The 13022-nt window shown below is 42.3% G+C and overlaps 1 protein-coding gene across 1 annotated transcript in view; it reads right to left on the reverse strand.

Annotated features, from left to right (window-relative positions):
• The window catches only part of ADAMTSL1 (ADAMTS-like 1), a 431835-nt gene that overhangs the window by 286154 nt on the left and 132659 nt on the right, over positions 1-13022 (reverse strand). The window contains exon 5 of the mRNA XM_006881351.1: positions 2688-2814. Coding sequence (XP_006881413.1) covers positions 2688-2814 — 127 coding nt within the window. The remainder of the gene's footprint in view (positions 1-2687; positions 2815-13022) is intronic.

Below are 13022 nucleotides of genomic sequence, written 5' to 3' on the forward strand. Positions count from 1 at the left end.
GATAGTGGTATTCACTGGGCTTCCTTGTAAGCGTATGGATATAATCCTGTCACTCACGGTGTTTGTACTTCAAGATGGATCTAGAGAGATGGATGCATGTCAGAGAGGTTGAGGATGGCACAGGAAAGGACAGGGTTCCAATCTATTGTTTACAGGTCGTACTGACCCCAGTACCTAACAACAATAGCAATCCTGGATCACTTAGTCAGAGGTGGGTGAGATGAATTTCACCTAAGGAATATTTACCCTCAAGCTCTTCTCTGAAAGCAGAAGGTACGGCCAAGAGGCTGACTGAAGAAACCATGCCCATTATAAAATCATGGCCTCAGGCTCCAACCCTTTGGTGCCCAACAGAAATTCAATTATGTATAAAGAATAATTTGAAAATTTAAACTTTGGTAATATCCCTTAAAGAGCTCTTAAAGGGACTCTTTAAATATAACTTTTTCCAAGTATCTGATCATGATTTCTGAGATTTACAAGAGAATTATGCCTCTCTCCATCTCTGGTTTCCATCTTCTAACTCCTTTAATTTTTCATCTCATAGAAGAAGCTACCGACACACATGGCCAAAGGGAAAAAAAGAAAAGATCTTGCCTGAATGCGCTATATCAATGTCAAACTTACCTCATCCTTCATTCCATCTGCCAGAGTCATGTTTTAAACACAATCCCATTTCTCACTGCCTCCAGGGGAGTTAGAACGTACAGTTCCTTAAACTGGCACCTCCAATTTTTCATGTGTTTAAAAACCCTTTTTCTTTCTTCCTTAGCTCCCTTTCTTCCCCAGAGGCTTGTCCTCCTGGCAGGCTGCCTTTTCCTGTTTCTTGTCTGAAGAGCTCTCTTTGAGGCACACCAGAAAGGTTGCATCTGCCTTGCTTTTTGACCCACATGTCCATTTAATGACACAGGTCTCCCACACACAAATTCTTTCCCTCCAGGCAGTCAACAAGTAAGAACACAACTACACTCTGTAGTGACATTCATTCTCACTCCCCAAGCCAGTGGGGAGGCGCACAGAGAGACTCAAGGATCCACTGAAGAATTCTGGAAAATGACAAACTATGGAGGTGGTATGCCAGAAGAGGCCAAAATAATTCTAAGAATGTCTGCCCTGAGTACACTACCACAGAAAAACCAAACAAGGAAACCAAACCATTTGACGTCAAGTTGATTCCAACTCATGGTTGCGTTTCTGTGCAGAACTGGCCTCCACAGAGTTTCCAAGGCTCTACCCTGTTAGAAGCCAATCATCAAGCTTTTCTTCTGAGATGCCTCTGAGTGAACCCCAACTCTAACCTTAGTGAAGGACTTAGCCTTTTGCACAGCCCAGGGACCCTTCCTTGAGGAAAAGGTTGTCTTATGTCTGTCTAGGAGCTCTGATGGCTTAGCGATAAGGAATGACACCACCAGCACTAAGGTACATGGTTCGAATCCAACAGTTACTCTACAGGTGAAAGATGGGTAATCTCCTCCTGTGCCATTTACTGCCTCTGAAAACCCACTGGGCCATCGGCTATGGTTTGGTTCCAGTTTGATGGTACACAACAACGGAACTGCTGGTGTACTTAAGACTGGGTGTCACAAAGGACAGTGAATTGGAAAATGGCCTGGATTCATGTGTAGCTCTACTGTTGATTTAGGCATCATGAGGACCTACGCCTTCGACTGTCTCACCTGCAACAGGTAGACACTTGAGCTTTTGGTCCGTTTGCCTGCTTTAGAGACGTACTCCCTCAGAAGCTGTCTGTATAGCGGTGAGACTGGGCATGGCTACATGCTTGGCTTCTGGCCTCAGAGGCTGGGCTTAAATCTCGGCTTTAGTACTTTAGAGTTGTGTGACTCACAGCTGCTCACTTAATCCAGCTAAGTCTTGGTTCTCTCATCTGTAATACAGGTATTAACAGTCCCCTGCTCAGAAGGCTCTTTTAAGGATTAAGTGAGATACTGCTGTACAGACTCTGGCTATTAGGCCACGAAAATCACTAAAAAGCTTCCCATAGCCACGGCCTAACACTAATTTGGAAAGCACTGGTGGTCAGTACTGATGAAAATGATAAAATGGAGACCAGGCTATTTCACAACTGGAGGAGTGAATTTATTCTTTTTTTGTGTGAATTTATTCTTTTCAGCTATTCTCTTGCTGTATTCCACCAGGCACAGCAGATCATAAACGAGGCCTGCAGAAGCTGGGATACAGTCTCTTTTCATTTTGGTTGACAAACCCCGTGTTTGCAGGTAGGGTGGATCTCGAGTCATGCTTTGTCTACTTCTGACAATGTTTAAAAAGGAAAACTTCCTCCTTGGGGTTATAACTAGTGACCTGGCCCAGGCCATAGGCTCCAGCTATAAATTATTGCTGTCATTATGCATTGTCCTGTTAGAACCGACCCATAGGTGACCTTCCAGTGCTTTTTCAGTAGTAGTAAATCTAACGGGAGGAGAATGCCCATCTTTCTCCCATGGAACAGCTGGTGGATTTGAACCATGTGCCTTCAGGCTAGTAGCACAGCTCCTTACACTAGGCTACCAGAACTTACAATTGGGGCCATTATACTTCCCACAACATGACCAGCCCGGTGTTCGTTAGTGTTACTCCGAAGTTGCTTTGTGGAGCCTGAGGTAGGCCAGGGAAGGGGCACCTGTCTATAAGTAAGTCTATATTACCCGTCTCTGTGATTGTCTTACATTTGGTTGCAGAGAGCTGGGATTTATACTGCCCTCGGACCAGTCGGCAGGTGGACCCATCTCCATTGCAGACCCCACAGTTATCTTCCTTGGCGGTGCTTCCCAGCTGGTGATCACAGCCAACAATCTAATGAGAGAATGAGAGAGAGAGAGATAGAGAAGTGAATTCAACCGGATGCCTACCCAGTGAAGACCCACTGGGAGGCCAATCACCACCAAGGTCCTCTCCTTCCGCCACCTTCAGAGCACACTTCCCATGAAGAGGACCGAGTTCCGCTGGAATCAGAGCCCAGCTAAGAAAGAAAAATGTAATGTGTGCTGAGTGAGGTATCTCAGTCACAAAGGGACAAATGCTGTATGGTGCCACTGTTGTAGAATGAGGCTGGCATTGGGGTGGGGGTAAGACTGAGAAAAACTGGATGAAATATGTTTACGGCATTGAAGTCTATGGGGGAGAGAATAGTCTAAAAGTATTATATTTTAGGGCATTATTTTTATCGTAGGAGTATGCAATGAGGGTTGCAGAGTGGATTATATTTGGGGGTAGGGAGTGGGGTTTGGGGAGGTGTGTGGGGGGGATTGTGTACCAATGAGGGAGTTTTTCTTTTGCTTTTCAAGGAGAGGAGCAAACGGGGGGGGGGGGGGAAGGGGTTTGTGCGGGGAGAAGGGTGCAACAATGAATGAATGGAATCCCAAAATCTCTGTAGATGTTCATTGAAATGAAAAATAAACAACCTAAATTATAAAAAAAAATGTCATGTGGATAAAGACATTCTTACAGTTTACACGTACACATAGAAAGGAGGGTGAGAGACAAGAGTGAAAGAGAATGAGGAGAGAGAAGGATCCCGAACCATCACTGAAGCTGTTGTTGAGAGTCATCTAAGCAATTTTTGTATAACACTGACTCCATGGGACAGAACGGCACTGCCCCATAGGCTCTCCCAGGCTGTCATCTTTATGGGGGGGGGGGTAGACGGTCAGTTTTTTTCCCCCCACAAAGCCGCTGGCTCAAGTGGCCAATCTTTCAGTTAGAAGTCAAGCACTGAACCAGTGCACCACGATGGCTTCTAACTAATGTGGTAAGGAACTGTGCTGGCAACCCAAAGGTAAGTGGTTCAAATCCTCTCACCGTTCCACGGAAGTAATATGGCCAAGGTCCTTCTACACAACTTATTGCCTCTGAAAACCTGCTGGAAGGTTAGTTCTGAGTTGGTTGCAACTCTACAGCACATAACAATAGTAACAGCCTCAACTAAAAAAAAATGCTTTTCACTGTCAATAATATGATTAATATAAGCCAGGAAAAAAAATACAACCTTGATGAAAGTATAGCAGGAAACATAAGTCTTTTTACCTAATGAATAATCTCCTAATATGTTGTTTCCTAGCCTAGAACTGGCATAGAGTGAAGTTTTGCATGCCGAGAGCCTTGTATTCCCAGCAACTAGAACAAAGCTTGGCAAATAGTAGGCCCTCAATAAATATTTGTTGAATGATAATGAAAATACTCTTCCAGATATCACTTCAATGAGGAAAGGAGAACCAGCTAACTGAAACAAGGTTAGGAGATAATCTGTGAGGGGGAGCAGGTGGGCAGGGAGGGCAGCAGAGATGACCCACAGTGAGAACTCTGCCACTTGGCTGGTCCTGTGCTGTGCCAGGCACAACACAAATATCTCATTGATTGTCAAAACATTTGCCAAGTTATTATTATCCCCATTTTACAGCTAAGGCTCCACATCTTGTCCAAGGCCACTAAGCTAATAAGCAGCTGAGCTTTAAATACCTTTGATGAAGCCTTTACACTTAGTCCAAGCTGAACTTAACAAAAATCACTAGCCTTTGAAAAGTATGTGGACAGATTTTTCTGGATCTCTACTCTTTCCTCTCTAAAGTTTGGATTTTTTTTTTAAATCAAATCCCAACTGCATCAAGTTGTTCTAATTAGAGGCAGCATTAAAATACTTATTCCATTCCCATATTACACCACTACTTCTTTGACAAAATAAAATGACAATGGACTAACGTTTGAAGGGACTTGTCTCCACCAAGCCCTCACAATCCCTCCTGTCTTTCAAAACCCTGATTCTTAATGTGACCTTTCTTTGAGGCTTGATTTTCCCTTTTGTGGCTCTAATAATTGCAAACACATGCTTAGGCAAAAGTTCAACAATACAATTATTTAGCATTGTGTTATATAAGTGTTATATTTTTAAAATGTGGTAATGTGCATTTTTCAAAATTAAAAACAAACAACCAGAGCAACAATCTTTTAACAGTTGGACATTTTCTTGAAATCAGGATGTTAGGAACATGTGGGGCTAGGTCCTCGAGTGGGGTGCAATGCCAAGCCAACTCCGTCCTTGGAGTTCAATATCGGTCTCCCAATCTATTCAGAGGCTGCAGTGAGGCTGCTTCAGAGTCCATCCAAGCTGCAGTCATGCACAGCCAAGCACGTGCAGGCTTTAGACCCCTTTGGTGTGCCTTCATGTAAGCACAGGAGGATTATTTTTCAAAAGGCTTCTCTCTGGATGGTCCCACAGGAGCTAATGTCTATTATTCATTCTTTGACTCCAAATACAATGTGAAATATGAATGTCTACAAGCAGCCTTCACTGAAGACTTGTCATGGGACAGGCACTGTGGTAGGTACACGGGGTGGAGGGGTGAATTGCAGTAGGTATGAGCACACTCCTCCTGTGACTTAGAGTATAGTGGTGGAAACAGGCACCATTCAAGCACACAAAATAAACACTAAATGATAATCCTGATAAATTCCAAGAGCACTGATACATGGTGCCCTGCCAGCATGAAGCAAGGAAAAGGAGATCTAGTTATAAAGTCAAAGAGGACTTTCCTGGAAAGGGAAATAGGGAGAGGCAAAATCTCCTCAAAACTCAATGCTGTCGAGTCAGAACCAACTCACAGCTAACCAACAAGTGGGTTTTCAGAGGGTGTAAAGTGCTGAAGGAGCTGCTGGTGGATTCGGACCTCTGCTGACCTTTGGGTAAACAGCCCAGCTCTCTGCAGACCAGGGCTACTGAGGTGGGTCCAAAGGGATGATCTTTTGGTTAGAACTCAACGTTTAATACTTAATCATGCCACAGCCCCTTTTTGTTGTACAACCACCACCACCATCATCACCATTGGCAATAGTTCACATCCAACCCAAGAAGACCCTCCACTGGATTTTCAAGGTGATATGTCCTTTTAGAGAACATTGCCCATCTTTCTCTCACAGAGCAGCTGGTAGATTTGAACTGTCAACCTTTCAATTAGCACTATGTCATCAGGAGTCTAGACACCAATCAGTAGAAAATAAGCAAAAACCAAAGCTAACTGGAATTTAAAAAAAAAAAAAAGAGCTAAGAGGCTAAAGGCATTTGATTACATTAACAGGACTAAATATTTTGAGAAAGCATGGCAATCTTAATTTAGATTACTGTTTTGTTAACCGTTCTTAATTGGAAAAGACTCATAGCTGGCCTTTCAGCAGGTTTTCAGAAACTGTCATTCATGCACAGGAGGGGAGACTGCCCATCTCGTTCTCTTAGAGAAGCTGGTGGATTCAAACTGCCTGCCTTTTGGCTGACAGCACAAGTCTTTACCACTAAGCCGCCATAAGGAAGCTCTGGTGGAGTAGTCTCTAGACAGCTGTGTGGCTAGGTGAAAGGCCCCACTTCTCAGGCAGTTCAAATCCTCCAGCCGCTCTGTGGGAGGAAAATGGGCAAGCTCCTCCCTTGTGATTTACAACCTCTATAAACTCGCTGGAGGGTCAGTGATGAGTCAGTTCTGACAGGACAATAATGACTTTTAAATCTCACTAATTACTCAGTTTGTAGAAGGTCACAATAGGAAGTATATCGGACAATCTATTCTTCTTGGGCATCCCACGCCTTACTGGATCTACTCTTTAAATTAGAGAATTCTCAAGTTTCTAAACGATTTAAGTTTCTCTGGAAAAAGTTTCATGAACTCTGATATCTCTAAAGATGTTTGTTGACATATCTTTGGAACCAACTCACAGCTGACTCTCCACTGGTCAGTCTCTTAATCACATGAGGAGAGATGACCACTCTTTCCTCTCAGGAGCAACTGTTGCTTTCGAACTGCCTGCCTTTGGTTTTCAGAACAACTCCTTATTCACCAGGTCACCAAAGCTGCACAGAAAGTAGCCATAAAAACCTCCTTCTTAGCCTAACAATTGTTTATGGTTCCACAGCCATCTTCAGAAAAGAACAATCCAGCTCCACTGATTCAAAAGAACATCATTTTAGGAACAGATAAAGAGAAGGGGTGACATACTTTAAAGCTCATGTGGTTAGAGTCAGGACTTAGCACAAAGCAAAGGTTTCTGGACCCCAGGATACAAACAATTCAGTTTGAACTGGGCTTTCACTTCAGAGTTCCAAAGGTTAACATCTCCCTGCCATATTCCCTCCTCCTTCTGCTTCAGTTCTTCTTTAAGGTGCCAAAATATTCTAACTCAATTATTTAAAAAATGTGGAGGAAAATATGGAACACTTTATCTTCTGATAAAATGATCTTATTTTGATCCAAGTTAAAATGTCTCACATTAGACAAATTATCATTTACATATCTCATTGCTGACTTTAAAGAATGACTAATTTGAAAGTAGTAAAACTGTTAATTTAAGATTTACCAACAATAAGAGAAAAACCTTGCAGACTATTTAGACTTGCTGTTAAAATACCAGATCCCTCTATGCTTTTCAAAAGCTATTATTTCTGCTTGGGGTGCTCCTGCTATTTAACAAACTCCTATTCATCCTTCAAGACCCATTTTCAGAGTTCCCCCCAAAAAGAATTTTCTAAAGTTTCAGACTTAGCATCATCATTATTATTACTATTATTAATATTGTTTAAGCCTTTTGTTCATATTTTCATGTAGCAGAGAATTCTGTTGCCACCCAATAACCATCTGCTCCATTTTTTTCTCAGTAATGGAACTACAATTTTATTTGGAGTGGCAATAACAACAGTTAGGAGAATTTCCCCCCCAGTGAGAGAAAGAGTAATTTTATTCCTAGGAAAGTCCACCTCTGAACATACTTTCAGTGTTGGGACTCAGGAGTAAGATACTTAGATATATTTAATATACTTGGTTTGGGAATTTTCAGTATTTCTAAAACCACCAGCACCTTTCATGTGGGCAACTACAAGGATCCTAACTAGTCTTTTTCTTTTTTTAAAAAAAAATTTAATTGACTATGTGATGTACTTGTCAATAGTGAAATGAAGAAAAAAGCATTGTATGAGAGTTTTGAGAATGGTACTTAAAAGAAGCTGCTTTTTCTAAGAAAAATGCTCTCTGTCCTTCTGTCTCGGATGTTCATTCACTCACACTTTCTCATTATTGTTGAGGCAGACTGATTCAGCTGACCTTCCATTGAGTTGTCCAGTCTGTAAGTCACAGGGGCAGAGACTGGCCATCATTCTCTGGTGAGTTGCTGGTATATTTGAACCTCCAGAGTGTACACTCTGTGGGTGGGCAGCACAGCTCTCTGGACTATGTTAGTTTGTAAGCCTATCACTGTAGGCTTATTTTGAAGATAGTCCATATTCTGTGAGATGAAATTACAGTGACTTTCATCTGTTAACATGTCCGTGCTTGCACCAAACCATAAGCCATTTGAGAGCTTATGTTTTCATAATTTCCCATCTCTATTGCTTAATACACTGTTTGGCATTTGTGATACATAAGAAATATTGCTGAGCCAATGAAACCAAACATGCTGGTTTGCTAACAATTCAAATAAACATTTTTGTTGTTGTTATTAGATGCCTTCAAGTCAACTATGACTTATGGAAAACCTTATAACAGATTGAAAGTTTGTCCTATCATGGCCCATTCTCACAATTTGCAGCAAGTTCAAGTACATCATTGCAGTTACTATGTCTATCTTGTTGAGGGCCTTCCTCTATTTTCAGGATCCTCTATTTTTCCCAGCATAACGTGTTTCTCCAAGGACTGATGCCTTATGACAACACAGCCAAATAAGCAATCTTAGGCAACAGTCATTGATGACATACATGTCCATAAATAGGTACATGTAGATGTACGAGCATAGAAAGCGAAAGATGCATGAGAAGGTAAATGAGAAGCAGAGGGCAAACTAGACCCTGAGAAATAAGAATTCCCAGGTTGGCTTAGTACTTTTAAGATATCACAGGTGAACCGGAAGATTCTATGGACCGCCAAAAGAACCCACAGAGGTGTCTTAGAGAATGTGAAGCCAGAGTGCTCCTCGGAGGGGACCATGGAGAAGCTTCAGCTCACATGCTTAGAACATGTTGCTAGGAAAGGCTATTCCTTGGAGAAAGACACCACGCTTAGAAAGGTAGAGGGATGGTCAAGGAGCATAAAACCCTCAAGCAAGTGGACTGACATAGCAACTGCATCAACAAGCTTGAGGATGTCAGAGATTGTGAGGATGGCACAGATAGGACAGGGTTCAGATCTGTTGTTCAGAAAGTCCCTATGAGTCATACTCAATGGCACCTAACAACAAAACCAAGGTGAAACCACGTGACTAATTAGCTCTACTTCAATGGCAGGCAAGGTCTGGCCTCAGATCCACCCCATATATATTAAAATGAGATAATGACCACTTTTTTAAAAATTGGATTTCTATTCATTCATAGTTACACTCTCCTCGCCTCCCAACCCTCCCCCCCAGTACACTACCCTCTTGTAAAACAAAAATTCTTTCATTGTTTTACAAACCCTCCCCCAGGTCCACTCCACCATGCAGCCTTCGCTCTAGACACCTGTCATGACAAAAATATCTAATCACATATCCCTTTTAAACAGTTTTCTCCCTCATCTGTTTCAGTGCAGTATACATTATTGAACCCATCTTTCTCAGTTTCCCCCCAACCCCGGTGACAGTCCTGTTCTACAGCAGTGGCACCATGCAGTATGTGTCCTTTTGTGACTGAGATACTTCACTCAGCATAATGTCCTCCAGGGTCACCCATTTTGAATAATATTGCATGAGTTCCTTGTTTTTCAATGATAATGACCACTTTTAACCATTGGCAATTCTGTGGCAATTTTTGAGGGATGGAAATCTAATGTAATATTTTGGCCTAATGCAAATTATTACGATTCTGCTGTGGAGTAAGCAGCTGGTGGCAGTGGTCTAGGCTTTCATTTCAGGCAATTGCACAGTGTGGTGGCTTTACCCAACTTTCATTCCAGGTGATCTAAAAATCAAGAACCTCCAAGTATAATTTTCATAAAGGAAAATAGCACCTCTGACAATGACCAAGATGCTTACCAAGGACTGTGGCCTCTAGACATCAGGAGATGGCAACTGACTTTTGCTTTTGTACCTGAACGTGTGTTTTTCCTGAGTCCTCTTGCAGACACACCTTGACACAAATGCACACAGACGTGCAGTCCTCTGCCTCGTATTAGAGTGCAGCATAGACATTTGACACTGCTCATTTTCTATCCTCTTTTTGCAGGATTTTTTTTAAAAAAGGAGGGAGCCAGTGGCAGGGCAAGACCTCCCCAATCTAGGATGATAGCATTCAACCCAAGTTGGCGCCTAGAATGCAGTGCAGATTCTAGGCCTCAGGCCTACAGTGTGTGCTGATACAGGTTTCTTCCTTCACTTTGTAGAGCTGACAGCAAGTGAACAGGCAGAACACTAGTCTGGAATTCTCTAGACACTGAAATATGTATAATAAAATGTCTTCACTTGAAGTCACGGGAGAAAGATAGATCACCAAGCTAATAATTCAGAGAATGTAAATAAACACATCCCATGAGTAGATATCAAACCCCAGACTGATAAGCCGAGATGGGCTCACGTTGGCCACGTTTCAAATGGTTTCCCACAAGGACTTCGACTTTTACCATCAAATACTGAGCCTGTGATGTCAAGCGTTTCTTGATCCAACACCATGAAGTAAGAAGCTTTTTAATCCCCCTATTTTCAGCACAAGGAAAGACAAATATGGAAAACAAATTTGCAGATTTAAACTCTGTGGATTTGATCACAGCTGCCCTCAATTGTACTGATTTAATTTAGGTAGAAATTTATGGTCACAGCGTGTTCTTCATACATTCTACTTTATTTACAAATTCTGTCAAGCAATCAAGAGAGGTCATGCATCTCCAGTCTTGTTCTCAGAACATTTAGGTACTGCTTAACTAATTTATGCTTGATCCATTTGTGGAGTCCTAACAGCACAGTCATTTAAGTGCCCAGCTGTAAAGCAAAAGGTCAGTAGTTCAAAACTGGGAGAATGATGTGGCAGTCTGCTCCATAAAGTTCACACTTGGAATCCCTAGTTTTCCAATCACTTGCTATGGATCTGAAAGCTGGACAACGAATACAAATGACAGAAGAACCATTGACGTCTTTGAGTTGTGGTGTTGGAGGAGAGTGAGTATTCCTTGAAGAGCCCAAAATCCCACAAACAGATATGTCTTGGAAAAAATGCAACCAGAGCACCTCTTGGAGGCAAGAATGCTGAAGCTTTGTCTCACGTACCTTGGACATGTTACTAGGAGAGGCTATTCCCTGGAAAGTGACCTCAAGCTAGGAAAGGTTGAGGGGCAGTGAAAGAGAGGAAGACTCCCAGTGAGATGGACTGAAACACTGATGGACTGAAACAGCAGTGAGTTCAAACGTGCCGGGATGATAAAGATGGTGCCCGAGAGGGGAGAGTTCAGATCTGTTGCTCAGAGAGTTCCCATGAGTTGTACTCAACCCAAAGGCACTTAACAACATAGGGTTGCTATGAGTCAGAATCAGGTGGCTGGCAGGGATTTTGGGATTTTGTTTGGTTGACTTACTTACAAGATAGTTTACAAATTTTGGGGGAAAATAAGATTCTGAGGCAAAAAGAAAAACAAAGACAAAAGACAAGACAAAAGCCAGAAAGAAGAGATAAAAGTGGACACAACGCATAGTGTGCACATTATGAGATCCTGCAGATTGCCACCCCTCAGGAAGCATGCCTTGATTTGAGCTTTTTCCCTTTCCCCTGTCCCCATTCTCTTAAGATAAGGCATTTGATGATGTGGATCACAACAAACTATGGCTGACTCTGAGAAGGATGGGAATCCCAGATTGCTTGACTGTGTTTATGCAAAACCTATACTTGGACCAGAAGGCAGTCATCAGAACAGAGGAAGGAAACACTGCATGGTTCAAAATTGGGATGGGTGTATGCCAGGGATGTGTCCTGTCTCCATACCTTTTCAACCTACGTGCAGAACAGATTATCCAGGAGGCTGGGCTCTATGAGGAGAAGTGTGGCATAAGGATTAGAGGTAGACTCATTAACAATTTGCGTTATGTAGATGACACAACCCTGCTTGCTGAAACTGAGGAGGACCTGAAGCACTTGCTGCTGAAGGTCAAGGGCTGCAGCCTTCAATATGGATTGAAGCTCAACATCAAAAAAACAGACTGTCACCACTGGGCCGATTGGCAGCATCATGATAGATGATGAAGATATTTAGGTTACTGACAGCTTCAGTTTGCTTGGCTCTGTAATCAACAGTGTTGGTACCAGCAGCCAGGAAATGAAAATACGAATTGCATTGGAAAAGTCAGCTGTCAGAGACATCTCCAAAATACTGAAGAGCAACGATGTCAGTCTGGAGACTAAAGTGTGCCTGATACAGGCTATGGTCTTCGAAATCACTTGCTATGCATCAGAGAGCTGGACAATGATTAGGAATGATAGAAGGAGAGTTGATGCCTTTGAGCTGTGGTGCTAGAGAAGAGTACTGAATCTACCATGGACTGCTAGGAGAACAAACAAGTTCATCGTGGAGAGGGTAAAGCCAGGCTGCTCTTTTGAGGCAAGAATTCTGAAGCTTTGTCTGACATACTTTCAACATGTTACAAGGCAGGATCAGTCCTTGGAGAGGGACATCATTCTTGGGAAGGTGGAGGGACAGCGCAGGAGAAAAAGACCCTCAATGAGATGGATTGATTCAGTCACTGGGGTAATAAAGATTGGCGTGTTGGAGACAATAAGATCAGCAAGGGATAGAGCAGGGTTTTAGGCTGTTGTACATAGGATCGCTATGAGTCACAGACGACTCAACAGCACATAACAGCAACAACAAGATAAGCTATTGTGGTGGTATGTTCAGTTTTTTTTTTTCTTTTAGCTTTTTTAAAAAGACGAAAACATAAGAACTTATAAGAGCCATAACATCTACTGAGTCATTTAGAAAATGTACAGGACAGTGTGTTCCTTGTATTAAGCATGAACAAACATTTTTGTAATGAAAATCTGGCTCAAGAGAGCCACTATTTGTCAAAATACCGAAGTCCTA

The sequence above is a fragment of the Elephantulus edwardii genome, unplaced genomic scaffold, assembly GCF_000299155.1.
Source record: "Elephantulus edwardii isolate Elephantulus edwardi_28Jun2011 unplaced genomic scaffold, EleEdw1.0 scaffold00014, whole genome shotgun sequence".
NCBI classification, from domain to species: domain Eukaryota; kingdom Metazoa; phylum Chordata; class Mammalia; order Macroscelidea; family Macroscelididae; genus Elephantulus; species Elephantulus edwardii.